The sequence below is a fragment of the Mobula hypostoma genome, chromosome 8 (assembly GCF_963921235.1).
Source record: "Mobula hypostoma chromosome 8, sMobHyp1.1, whole genome shotgun sequence".
Taxonomy (NCBI): domain Eukaryota; kingdom Metazoa; phylum Chordata; class Chondrichthyes; order Myliobatiformes; family Myliobatidae; genus Mobula; species Mobula hypostoma.
In genome coordinates this window covers 4,387,589-4,401,383 of record NC_086104.1, presented here as the reverse complement: position 1 = coordinate 4,401,383, position 13,795 = coordinate 4,387,589, and the positions used below count along the sequence as shown (strand labels likewise).

General features: G+C 43.2%; 2 protein-coding genes across 2 annotated transcripts in view; one reads left to right on the top strand and one right to left on the bottom strand.

Annotated features, from left to right (window-relative positions):
• Positions 1 to 13,795, top strand: part of LOC134350038 (uncharacterized) — a 323,883-nt gene that overhangs the window by 133,155 nt on the left and 176,933 nt on the right. The gene's annotated exons all lie outside the window — the stretch shown is intronic.
• Positions 1 to 13,795, bottom strand: part of LOC134350037 (uncharacterized) — a 61,769-nt gene that overhangs the window by 30,818 nt on the left and 17,156 nt on the right. Inside the window, exons 2-3 of the mRNA XM_063054946.1 lie at positions 11,219 to 11,572; positions 9,255 to 9,602 (exon numbers count right to left, since the gene is read on the bottom strand). Of these exons, the coding sequence (XP_062911016.1) occupies positions 9,255 to 9,602; positions 11,219 to 11,572 (702 nt within the window). The remainder of the gene's footprint in view (positions 1 to 9,254; positions 9,603 to 11,218; positions 11,573 to 13,795) is intronic.

Below are 13,795 nucleotides of genomic sequence, written 5' to 3'. Positions count from 1 at the left end.
TGCCTGTATCCTGTCAAGTCCCTACTCTAGTCAAGTCCTGTTCCTTGTACTTCAGCGTCTGTGTCTCGCATTTGGGTCCGTTCCCAGCACCCCTTTGTGACAGGAGGTGACTATAGACTGAGGCTGCACACACTGGAATCTGACCATTGTCATTATTATGTGCCATGTCTGTATGATGTGGTTGATCATGGTCTATGACCATCGTTGTTCTTGGAAAAGTTTTCTACCGACATGGTTTGCCATTGTCTTCTTCTGGGCTGTGACGTCAGCTATTATCAATGCCCTTCAGAGACTGTCTACCTGGAGTCAGTGGTCACTAAGCGGGTGTCACACATTAACCATCAGAGATGGAGGACCTTCATTCTGCCCCAAATGCCAGTGGTGTAATGGGCAGGAAGTAGGTACTGTGAGCAAGTCCACCTTGTCCAGGCTAGCAGACGGAAGGAGCACCTTACGCCTCCTTTGGTAGAGACGTATCACCACCCCGCCACCCGGAATCTGATAAAGAAGGGAACAACGGAGGAATTACGTGTAAGTGGAACTTTTATTTTATTTTATTTTATTTATTTATTAAGTTACAGCGTGGAATAGGCCCTTCGGCCTTTGACCCATGCCACCCAGTGATCCCCTGATTTAATCCGAGCCTAATCACAGGACAATTTATAATCACCAATTAACCTAACAACCCATGTGTCTTTAGACTGTGGGGGAAACTGGAACACTTGGAGGAAACCCATGTGGTCCCAGGGAGTATGTACAAATTCCTTCAGGCAGCATCGGGAGTTGATCGTGGGACACTGGTATTGTCAGGCGCAGTAGACACCCAGAAGGTTAAGTTTGTGTGAGACAGGCAGGTGGCTATTGGGAATGGAACTGGGTAACAGGTCTGGGAGAAGTGAGGGATGGTATGAGTATGAAAAGCAGACGGGAAAGAGGTGGGGTTGGGTTATCAGAAATTGGAAAATTCCATGTCCATATCATTGGGCTATAATATCCAGTCAGGATCTCAGATTGAAAAGTAATACTAAAGAAGTTTGGCCTGTCCCCTAAAACCCTCACTAATTTTTATAGATGCACTGTAGAAAGCATTCTTCTAGGGTGCATCACAACCTGGTACGGAAGTTGTCCTGTCCAAGACCAGAAGAAGCTGCAGAAGATTGTGAACATGGCGCAGCACATCACACAAACCAATCTTCCGTCCTTGGACTCACTTTACACCGCACGCTGTTGGAGCAGTGTTGCCAGGATAATCAAGGACACGACCCACCTAGCCAGCACACTTTTCGTCCCTCTTCCCTCCGGGAAAAGGCTCAGGAGCTTGAAGACTTGTACGGCCAGATTTGGGAACAGCTTCTTTCCAAGTGTGATCAGACTGCTGAACGGATCCTGATCCAGATCTGGGCTGTAGTCTCCAAATACCCGAACCTGCCTGTCGGTTTTTTTGCACTACCTTACTTTCTATTTTCTATTTATGATTTATAATTTAAATTTTAATATTTACTATCGATTTGTAATCCAGGGAGTGGGAAGCGCAGAATCAAATCTCGCTATGATGATTGTACATTCTAGTATCAATGGTTTGGCGACAATAAGGTATTAAAGTATATTCCATAAAATTGTTGTCAGATGCATTCATGAAAACTAAATTATTTCATATCTTTAAGACATTTAGAAATAAGCACATCACAGCTTAAAGAAATTAATTTACAAAGTTGTTGTCCTGGCCCATACATGCTCATTATCTCCAGTACTAGAAATCAGTTCACATTGTGTAAACTGAACTTACTAATAACAATGAGCCGGGATCCATTCAATCATGGCTGATTCTTTTCTCCCCTCCTCAGCCCCAATCCCTCGCCTTCTCCCCATAACCTTTGATGCCATATCCAATCAGGAAACTATCAAGCTCTGCGTTAAATACACCCAACGACATGGCCTCCACAGCTGCCTGTGGTAATAAATTCCACAAATACACCACCCTCTGGCAAAAGAAATTCTCTGCATCTCTGTTTTAAATGGACACCCTTTTGTCCTGAGGCTGTGCCCTCTTGTCTTAGACTCTCCCACAATGGGAAACATACTTTCCACATCTACTCTGTCTAGGCCTTTCAACATCTGGAAGTTTTCAATGAGAAATTCCAGCGAACACAGTCCCAGAGCTATCAAACATTTCTCGTATGATAACAGTTTCATTCCCGAAACCATCCTTGTGAACCTCCCCTGAACTCTGTTTAATGCCAGCACATTGTTTCTTCAATGAGGAACCCAAAACTGTTCAAGGTGCGGCCTCACCAATACCTTATAAAGCCTCAGCATCACATCCCTGCACTTGTATTCTAGACCTCCGGAAATGAATGCTAACATTGTATTTGCCTTCCTCACCACCAGCTCAGCCTGCAAGTTAACCTTTAGGGTGTTCTGCACAAGGACTCCCAAGTTCTTTAAAATCTCATATTTTTGGATTACTCTCCATTTAGAAAATAGTCTGCATGCTTATTTCTACCAAACCTGCATAACCATGCATTTTCCAACATTGTATTTCATTTGCCGCTTTCGTGCCCATTGTCCTAATCTGTCTAAATCCTTCTGCATCCTACCTGTTTCCTCAACACTACCTGGCCCTCCACCAATCTTTGTATCATCTGCAAACTTCAATAGATTTAAAAAGTACATTTCATGTCAGAAAAATGTATACAATATGCATCTTGAAATTATTTTTCTTCACAGACATCCACAAAAACATATGGGTGCCCCAAAGAATGAATGACAGTTAAATGTTAGAACCCCAAAGTCCCCCAGCTCCCCCCCTCTGATGCATAAGCAGCAGCAAAGCAACGTCACCCCTTTCCCCCACCAGCAAAAATGCATCTGCATCCTCCACCGAGCACTCAAATGTGCACTGCAGAGCATCAAGAAAGACACAGACTTGCAGTACCCCAAAGACTACTCGTTCACCCAGTAATTCGACATACCACAGGCTCTCTCTCTCCTTAATAAGGAAAAAGTGGTGTCCCCGCTTTACAGTGAGAGGGGAGATAACAAAACAACTCACTGATTTATGGTGTTAGAGATATGTTTCATTGCTTTTTCCAAGCTCTCTGCCGAAGAACTTGGGGTTCTGGGCACACAGCCCGCAGCCAGCTCGCTGCTTTCGATCTTCCGTGTACTCCCATGACACATCAGGTGGCGGCGCCGACCTCGATTCCGCCCGCCTCCTGAGCTACGAAAATCCGGCACCCTGAAAGTGCACTAGTCTTCCAGGCCACATCATTGGCAACAAAGCCACCTATTCTCTCATCCAAATCATTGACATACAGCATAAAAAGAAGCTGTCCCAACACTGACCCCTGCGGAACACAACTACTCACTGGTAGCCAACAATAAAATCTTAGTATACACAAGGGTTCTGAAAGAGGCAGCTGAATGGATTCTGAAGGCATTATTAATGATTGTTCAAGAAACAGTAGATTCTGGAAAGGTTCCTGAAGACTGGAAAATGGAAGACTGTCACTCCACTGTTCAAGAAGGGAGAGAGGCCTGACAAATCTGTTGGAATCATTTGAAGAAAAATCAGCAGGATTGACAAAGGAGAATCAGTTGATGTTGTATAGATTGATTTTCAGAAGGTCTTTGACAAGGTGCCACACATAAGGCTGCTTAACCAGCTATGAGCCCATGGTATTTTATAGCAAAGATTCTAGCATGGATAGACCAGTGACTGATTAGCAGGAGGCAAAGAGTGAGAATAAAGGGATCCTTTTCTGGTTGGCTGTCAGTGACCATTCGTGTCCACAGGTCAGTGTCAGGAAGGATTTTTCTTTACCTCACATGTTAATAATTTGGATGATGGAATTGAGGGCTTTGTTGCAACATTCACAGAAAAGATGAAAATATGAAGATAGGTGGAAGGGCAGGTAGTTCTAAGGAAGTATAGAGGTTACAGAAGGAGTTAGGCAGATTAGGAGATGGGGAAAGAAATGACAATTTAAATACAGTGTCAGGAGGAATATGTTCATTCACTTTGATAGAAGACCATAAGACAATAAGATTTTGAAGCAGAAATATGGGATTCAGACAATGGATTCTGCTCCGACATTCCATCATAGTGGCTCCCGGATTCCATTTACAGTTTCCTTCTCGCCATATCCTTTGCTGCCCTGACCGATCAGGAAACAATAAACTTCCGCCTTAAATATTCTCCCAGACCCGTTCCACCGCGGAGAATTCCACAGGTTCAGCACTCCTCACCTCTGTTCTGAAAGGTCATCCCTCAGTCCTGAGGCTTTCTTCTCTAACTCTGAATAACCCCACCATAGGAAACATCCTCTCCACATCCACATCATCTAGTCCTTTCAACATTTAGTAGGTTTCACTGAGAACCCCACGTATTCTTCTGAATTCCAGTGAGTACAGGCCTAAAGCTGCCAAATGCTCCTCATATGTTAACCCCCTCATTGCCGGAATCATCCTTTAGAACCTCCTCTGGACTCTCTCCAATGACAACACATACTTTCAGGGGCCCAAAACTGTTGACAATACTCCAAATGCAGGCTGCCTAGTGTCTTATAAAGGTTCAGCATTATCTCCTTGCCTTTATATTCTATTCCCCTTGAAATAAATGCTAACATTATATTTGCCTTCTTTACCACAAACTCACCTTCTGGGAGTCTTGCACAAGAATTCTTAAGTCCCATTTGACCTCTGATGAATGTTCTCCTCATTTAGATAGTAGCCTGCACTATTGTTCCTTTTACCAAAATGCATTATCATACATGTCCCAGCACTATATTTCGTCCTCCACTTTTTTGCCCATTCTTCCGAACTGTCCAGGTCTCTTGCTGCAATCGCATTGCTTCCTCAGCACTACCTACCCCTCCACTTATCTTTGAATCATTCGCAAACTTTGCCACAAAGCCATCAGTTTCATTTTCCAAATCATTGACAAACAATATGAGAAATTGCAGTCCCAATACTAACCCCTGAGAAACGCCACTAGATGCAGGCAGCCAACTGGAAAAGGCCCCCTTTATTCCCACTCACTGCTTCCTGCCTGTCAGCCAATCCTCTATCCATGACAGTACCTTTCCTGTAACATCATAGGAGTTTATTTTGTTAAGCAGCCTCATGTGTGGCAGCTTGTCAAATGCCTTCTCAAAGTCCAAGTAAATGACATCCATTGCCTCTCCTTTGTCCACTCTGCTTGTTACTTCCTTGAAGAACTCTAACAAACTTGTCAGGCAAGATTTCCTTTCACAGAAATCATACTAACTTTGCTATATTTTATCATTACCCTCCAAGTGCCCCAAAACCTCATCCTTAACTCCAACACTTTCCTCAAGCACTAGAGGTTAGGTTAACTGGCTGATAATTTCCTTTCTTTTGCCTTCCTCCCTTCTTAAAGAGCATGCTAATTTGCAGTTTTCCACTCCTCCAAAACCCTGCCAGAAGCAAGTGATTCCTGTAATATCATGACCAATGCATCAGTTATCTCTTCAGCAACCTCCCTCAGGACTCCAGGACATAGTCCATCTGGTTCTGGTGACTTATCCCCCTTAATACCTTTGAGTTCACCTCACACTTTTTCCTTTGTAATAGCAATAACACTCACTCCTGCTCCCTGACACTCACGGACCTCTGACACACTGCAAGTGTCTTCCAGTGAAGACAGTTGCAAAGTATCAATTAAGTTCATCTGAGATCTTATTGTCTCCCATTACTACTTCACCAGCATCATTTTCCAGTCGTCCAATATACACTCTCACCTCCACCTTATGTAACTGAGGAAACTTTTTGTATCCAGCATTAATTTTGTAATCTTGTATAGTTCGCCTACATATTTCACCTTTTCCCTTCTTGTAGTTTTCTTAGTTGCCTTTTTTGGATTTTAAAAGCTTCCCAAACATAACTTCCCTCGCACTTTTGCTACCTTATATGCCCTTTCCTTGGCTTTTATGTAGTCCTTAACTTCCTTTGTCAGCCACGGTTACCTACCCTGCCATTTGAGAACTGCTTCTTCTGTGGGACTTATCAAGACTGTGTCTTGTGATCTATTCCCAGAAATTTCAGCCATCACTGCTCTGCTGTCATCCCCACCAGTATTCTCCTTGAATCCAGCTGTGCAAGCTCCGCTCTCATGCCTCTGTGATTCCCTTTACTCCATTGCGGGACTGATACATGTGAGTTATGCTTTTCCTTCTCAAGTTGTAGCATGAACTCAATCATATTATGACCACCCTCTCCTAAGGGTCCCTTTACCTTAAGCTTCCTAATAACATCAGGTTGTTACATAACACTCAATCTAAGATAGCCTTTCCCCTAGTTGGCCCAGGCACAAGCTTCTCAAAAAAGTCATCTCCTAGGCGTTCAGCAAATTCTCTCTCTTGCAATCTGACTGCAACCTGATTTTCCTAATTTTCTTGCATATTAAAGTCCCCCATTACAATTGTGACATTACCCTTATTACATGGCTTTTACAGCTCCCTTTGCAATCTCAAACCCACATCTTGGTTATTATTTGGAGGCCTAATCATTCCCATAATGATTATTTTTACCCTTGTGGTTTCTAAACTTCTTCCACAAATATTCAACAGTCTCTGATCCTATGTCACTTCTTTTTAAAGATGTAATTCCATCCTTTACCAACAGAGCATCCCAAAAAGAAATGAAAGGGTTGACTATTTTCTAAATAGAGAGAAAATACAAAAAATTGAGGCGCAAAGGGACTTTGGAGTCCTTGCAAACGATTCCCTAAAGACCAATTTGCAGGTTGAATGTGGTAAGGAAGGCAAATGTAACACATGTACTCATATCTAGTACTCAGACTATACTTTATACTTTATTGTTGCCAAACAATTCATACTAGAACATACAATCATCACAGCGATATTTGATTCTGTGCTTCGCGCTTTCTGGAGTACAAATTGATAGTAAATATTAAAAATTTAAATTATAAATCATAAATAGAAAATAGAAAAGGGGAAGTAAGGTAGTGCAATAAAACTGGGAGGCAGGTCCGGATATCTGGAGGGTACAGCCCAGATCCGGGTCAGGAATCATTCAGCAGTCTTATCACAGTTGGAAAGAAGCTGTTCCCAAATCTGGTCGTACGAGTCTCCAAGCTCCTGAGCCTTCTCCCGGAGGGAAGAGGGACAAAAAGTGTGTTGGCTGGGTGGGTCATGTCCTTGATTATCCTGGCAGCACTGCTCTGACAGCGTGCGGTGTAAAGTGAGTCCAAGGATGGAAGATTGGTTTGTGTGATGTGCTGGGCCGTGTTCACAATCTTCTGCAGCTTCTTCCGGTATATAAATATAACTAGAATATAAAAGCAAGGATAGAAATCTGTGTTTTTTACTGTCCTTTGTAGAGTCTTGCAGCTTCTATACCACACACTGATACAACCAAACAGCTAATTGAAGCCAGTATTAGATCATAAAATATAGGAGCAGAATTAGGCTATTTGACCCATCAAGTCTGCTCTGCCATTTCATCATGGCTGTTCCAATTTTCCTCTCAGATCCAGTCTCCTGCCTTCTCCCCATATCCCTTCATGTCCTGACCAGTCAAGAATCTATCAACATCTGCCTTAAAAGTACATAAAGACTGGCATTCACAGCTGCCTGTGGAAAAGAATTCCACAGATTCACCATTCTCTGGAAAAGAAATTTCTCCTCTACACCAATCTAAAAGGATTCCCCTCCATTCTGAGGCTGTGTCCTCTGGTCTTAAACTCTCCCATACCAGGAAACATCCTCCCCACATCTGTTCTTTTATATTTTATAAAACAGTTGGTGAGGCCTCACTTAGAGTTTTATGAGCAATTTTGGACCCCTTATCTTCGGAAGATGTGCTGAAACTGGAGTGGGTACAAAGGAGATTCATTAAAATGATTCCACCATTGAATTGCTTGTCATGTCAAAACCGTTTGATGGCTGTAGGTCCGTAATCACCTGAATTCAGAGGAATGAGGGGTGACCTCATTGAAATCTGTCAAATGATGAAAGGCCTTGATAGAGTGGGAAGCTGCATTTCTTCATGGAGCAAAGTACAAGCCCTACAGACATGCTCTCTGTTCCTCAAAACATTTCCCATGACAGGGGAGTCTAGGACAAGAGGGCACGGATTCAAGATAGAATGGTATCCATTCAGAACAACCTTCTATGCTCCAAAGAATAAAGACCCAACTTGTTCAACCTTTCTCTGTAACTTAGGAGATGAAACCCTGGTAACATTCTAGTAAATCTTCTCTGTACTCTCTCAATTTTGTCGACATTTTTCCTATAATTTGGTGTCCGAAACTGTACACAGTACTCCAAATTTGGTCTCACCAATGCCTTGTAGAATTTCAACATTACATCCCAACTCCTATACTCAATGCTCTGATTTATAAAGGCCAGCATACCAAAAGCTTTCTTCACCACCCTATCCACATGAGGTTTCACCTTCAGGGAACTATGCACCATTGTTCCTAGATCCCTCTGTTCTACTGCATTCTTCAATGCCCTACCATTTACCATGTATGTCCTACTTTGATTAGTCCTACCAAGATGTAACACCTCACATTTATCAGCATTAAACTCCATCTGCCATCTTTCAGCCCACTCTTCTAACTGGCCTAAATCTCTCTGTGAGCTTTGAAAACCTACTTCATTATCCACAACTCCACCTATCGTAGTATCATCTGCATATTTACTAATCCAGTTTACCACCCCACCATCCAGCTCATTAATGTATATGACAAACAAATGGTTCAGCACAGACTAGATGGGCTGAAGGGACTACTGTACTTTACTGTGACTTGATGACTCTGATAATGTTCCTTCTGACATTAATTGTATTCTCTTACTTACTTTGAATTTAATGGCCAGTCTATTTCTTTTACACACATCATTTTATCCTCTTCTCCCGTCCACTTGTTCTGACTGTTTTTCTGATTGGTAACATCGTCCAGTTCTGACAACTCACACCCACAGGGCGAGCTCTTAGTAAATTGGTTTATTATTGTCACATGTACTGAGGTATAGAGAAAAACCTGTTCATCCACAAAATAACTTGCCAAGATTTTCTATATTATTCCAGAGTACTTGTCCTTTTCCACTTTTCCACTTCCCAACTGTTCCCAGTTTACACTCCAGGGAAAACCATCCGACTCTCTGTTCTACTGGGGACATTACAGAACCCCCTGTGTCCGACAGTCATCGTGTGAGGGTTGAATACTGAGATGCTGTTATTGTCGGTGTGAACTGACGTTGACTTACCAGTTACATTGAGCTGTGTTCCTCCTCCGTAGATGTAACTCCACACACTGCAGTTGTACACTGCAGTGTCACTAATAGATGTGTTACTGATGGTCAGAATGTAACTGTTACTCACGACATTCCTGTAAGACTGAAAACGGTCAGAGATACACCCAGACCTGCTCGCAGAGTCATTCACAAAGTGACTCAACGCCCACTCGTTCTTGTTCCCCGGCCGCTGGTGGTACCACTGGACATCGGTGACAGTCACACTGGCATTATACAAGGCACAGTGGAGCTGGACAGTTACACCCTCCGGCACCTTGCTGATTGGTGGATCCTGCACAAGGACGGGATCATCCGCGGGATCTGTGTGTTGGATATGTAGACATTAATGTATATTTATGGAGCTCAATACAAGGCAGTGTATTTCCCCAGCATTTAACAATTTCTAATATTTAAATAAATGTTAGTTCCAAGTTCTTTACTGAAGTCAGTGATATCCAGTTGGTTCTGATGGTTTGGTAGCACCACAGTCATGGGGTCTGTTATAGTTTGGAGAGAGTTCTGAAGAACGTTGCATCTGTTGATAATATTTCTCCCTTTATCCCTGACCGGTCCTACCTTCAGTTTAGCTATTCTCCTGTTCCTCAGGTATGTGTATAATGTCTTGAGGGTTTCCTTTTTCCTAATCCCCAAGAATCCTTCCAGCTCTCTCAAGTCCCAAATGAAGGTCGTTTCTCGTGACATTATAACTCTCAAGCACCTATCTGATTTTTACTGCCTAAAATTTAAGCATAGTTTCTTCTTCCTTTTGACCAGATGTTCCTCTTGTCAACCATGGCTCCTTCACCCTCCCATTCTATCCCTGACTGGGATAGTTATCCAGAACCCCGTGGAAGTGATCACAAACAACTTTCAGATTTCTCTTCAGTGTGTTGTAGAATTATCAATCAGTTTGAATGAGGAGGGAGAGTTAACATAAAAACAGAAGAAATAGGAGTAGGAGTCGGCCATCTGGCCCACCGAACCCGCTCATCCATTCAATAAGATCATGGCTGATCTGGCCATGGACTCATCTCTACCTATCTTCTATTTCCTCATAACCCTTAATTCCCACTATGCAAAAATCTATCCAACCCTGTCTTAAATTAATTTGGTTCATCTAAATCCTTCACCAGTCAAGACTTTTAGTCAGGCACCTTTGTACAGTGCTGAACTGTAATGATAGTAATAACTTATTCATGAGCATTCTTCATACAGACGGTGTAGTTCAAAGCACTTTAAAAAGAGTGAAAGGGCAAACATGAAAATAAAATGAAAAATAAAAATTAAAGACAACAAGATGCACGTAGCCCGGAGAACGTCGCCATGATTCTCCGACACCATCTTGCATCTAAGACCAAGTTGGTGCAGTCTTTCATTGACTCCACAATGGTGATTATTCTGTTTTGGATTTGTTGAGTATGCCCGCAAGAAAATAAATCGCAGGGTTGAATATGGTGACAGATATGAACTTTGATAATGAATTTCTTTTTAACTTTGAAAAGATGTTGATTGCTAAATAAACAGCTTTTTGAGCCCGCGTTTAATAATATTAACTGTTTTGCATCCCTTCGAGGTTAAGGTTTTGAATTCCACAGTTTAGGAGCTCTTTGGAGAGATGGTTCAGATTTAAGAGACCCTGATCTATGACTCTGAACACTGAACAGTTTCTCCTTTTCTCTCCTGTGATAACACACTCCACATTGACATTTATTTTCAAATATCCAACTGGACACACAGAGCAGACGATCAGTCACTATGTTGGTGCTCCCCACCCATGAGTTAGGGGCCACAGTGCTCTGGATCGTGTCCCAGTGATGGGGCTCCAGTATTACACTGTGTGCTCTTCAGTACAATGTGCCCAGCCACGGGAAGTGAGTGGTGGTGGAATAACTCCCAATGCAGGAACACACTGCTGAATAAATAGAACTTGTACTCACTGGTTACGATGAGCTGGGTGCCGTTCCCGTGGATGTCTCCCCACACTCTGCAGTAATAGACGGCAGAATCACTGTGCACCACGTCTGTGACTGTCAGGGTGAAGCTGCTGTTGGACGTGTCTCTGTAGGACTGGAACCTCTCAGAGTAACCCTGTACCCTCTCTGTGCTGCCTCCTGCCCTGTGTGTAGAAACCAACTCCATGGTCGTCATGTCCTGCCCAGGTAGTTTCCGATACCAGTGGAGGTCAGTGTCTTCTGGTCTGATATTGCTGATGGTACAGCAAAACCACGCCGTGTGACCCTCAGTGACACGCTGTATGCTCGGGGACTGGATAAGGACAGGTTTGTCTGCACCTGTAAGGGAGAATATCGTCACTTCAACCCCAGCTTGAAGCAGACATCTTTTGTTACATGACCTTTAGTGAAAGTACAACCACTTTATTGCTTCTGATATTAATATGTTGCAGCTGTTCCCGAGTTTACAGAGTTCAGGCCAGACCAATGATGGGTGATAAACATATGCTTCAAATAATCACCACCCACTTTAAATTGAGCGTGGAACAGTACAGAACCGGACAGGACATCTGGCCTTGATGTTATGCCAACCTTGATGCTCATTTATGTTAAATATCCTCCTCCTATGTATCATTCATATCCCTCCATTCCCTTTGTATTCACGTGTCCATCTAAAATCCTCTTGGAGTCAAACAAACTCCCTGCTCCACTCCTACCCCAGTAACCTGTTCCAGGAAGATATAGTAGATTCTGGTTTATTGGGCTGTCGTTTAATCAGGGAGCCGTTTATTTGGGACACCTCTTAAATAACAAAAACTAATGGAGAAAATAGTCGTAATTCACTTTGTTTGGGACACTATGTCACTAAGAGTCAGGTACAAGAGAGTACCCTGTGGCTGTACCCCTTGACAATAAGTACTCCTGTTTGAGTACTGTTGGGGGGGATAGCAAGCTGTTGGGTCGGGGGGGGGGGAACAGAGTCCGACCCTGTGGCTCAGAAGAGTAAGGAAAGGAAGAGGAAGCCAGTAGTGATAGGGGACTCTATAGTTAGGGAGTCAGACAGGAGATTATGTGGATGCAGGAAAGAAACGCGGATGGTAGTTTGCATCCCAGGTGCCAGGGTCCGCGATGTTTCAGATCGTGTCCAAGATATCCTGCTGTTGGAGGGAGAACAGCTCGAGGTCGTGGTACATATTGGTACCAATGCATAGGTAGGAAAATGGAAGAGGTCCTGAAAACAGACTGCAGGGAGTTAGGAAGGAAGTTAAGAAGTAGGACCACAAAGATAGTAATCTCGGGGTTACTGCCTGTACCACGTGATGGTGAGTATAGGAATAGAATGAGGTGGAGGATAAATAAGTGGCTGAGGGATTGGAGCAGGGGGCGGGATTCAGATTGCTGGATCATTGGGACCTCTTTTAACCATACAACCGTATAACAATTACAGCACGGAAACAGGCCATCTCGGCCCTTCTAGTCGGTGCCAGGCTCTTACTCTCACCTAGTCCCACTGACCTGCACTCAGCCCATAACCCTCCATTCCTTTCCTGTCCATATAGCTGTCCAATTTAACTTTAAATGACAACGTCGAACCTGCCTCAACCACTTCTACTGGAAGCTTGTTCCACACAGCTACCACTCTCTGAGTAAAGAAGTTCCCCCTCATGTTACCCCTAAACTTTTGTCCTTTAACACTCAACTCATGTCCTCTTGTTTGAATCTCCCCCACTCTCAATGGAAAAAGCCTATCCACGTCAACTCTATCTATCCCACTCATAATTTTAAACACCTCTATCAAGTTCCCCCTCAACCTTCTATGCTCCAAAGAATAAAGACCCAACCTGTTCAACCTTTCTCTGTAACTTCGATGATGAAACCCAGGTAACATTCTAGTAAACCTTCTCTGTACTCTCTCTATTTTGTTGACAAATTTCCTATAATTTGGTGACCAAAACTGTACACAATACTCCATATTTGGCCTCACCAATGCCTTGTACAATTCTAACATTACATCCCAACTCCTATACTCAATGCTCTGATTTATAAAGGCCAGCATACCAAAAGCTTTCTTCACCACCCTATCCACATGAAATTCCACCTTCAGCGAACTATGTACCATTATTCCTAGATCACTCTGTGCTACTGCATTCTTCAATGCCCTACCATTTACCATGTATGTCTTATTTTGATTAGTCCTACCAAAATGTAACACCTCACATTTATCAGCATTAAACTCCATCTGCCATCTTTCAGCCCACTCTTCTAACTGGACTAAATCTCCTTGCAAGCTCTGCGGTCATTTTCTTCGGCAGTTGAATGGGGCACGACTGCGCAAGTGTGTGTATGTTGGACTGTGAGGCAGTGGGAGTATTTAAAAGAGAGCAGATTAATGGGGCGGGCAATATTGTAGCGGGCCACAGAGTAGAGGGAGACAGAGTAGGAAGGCTTTGGCTGCTGAGGCTTCGGCAAGCAGGGGCTGAGGAAGAGCTTCACTCCAAGTGAGGTAAGGCCGGGTAAGTTCCTTTAATAAATCTAATTATCTTAGGAGTAGGTAATGGAGGC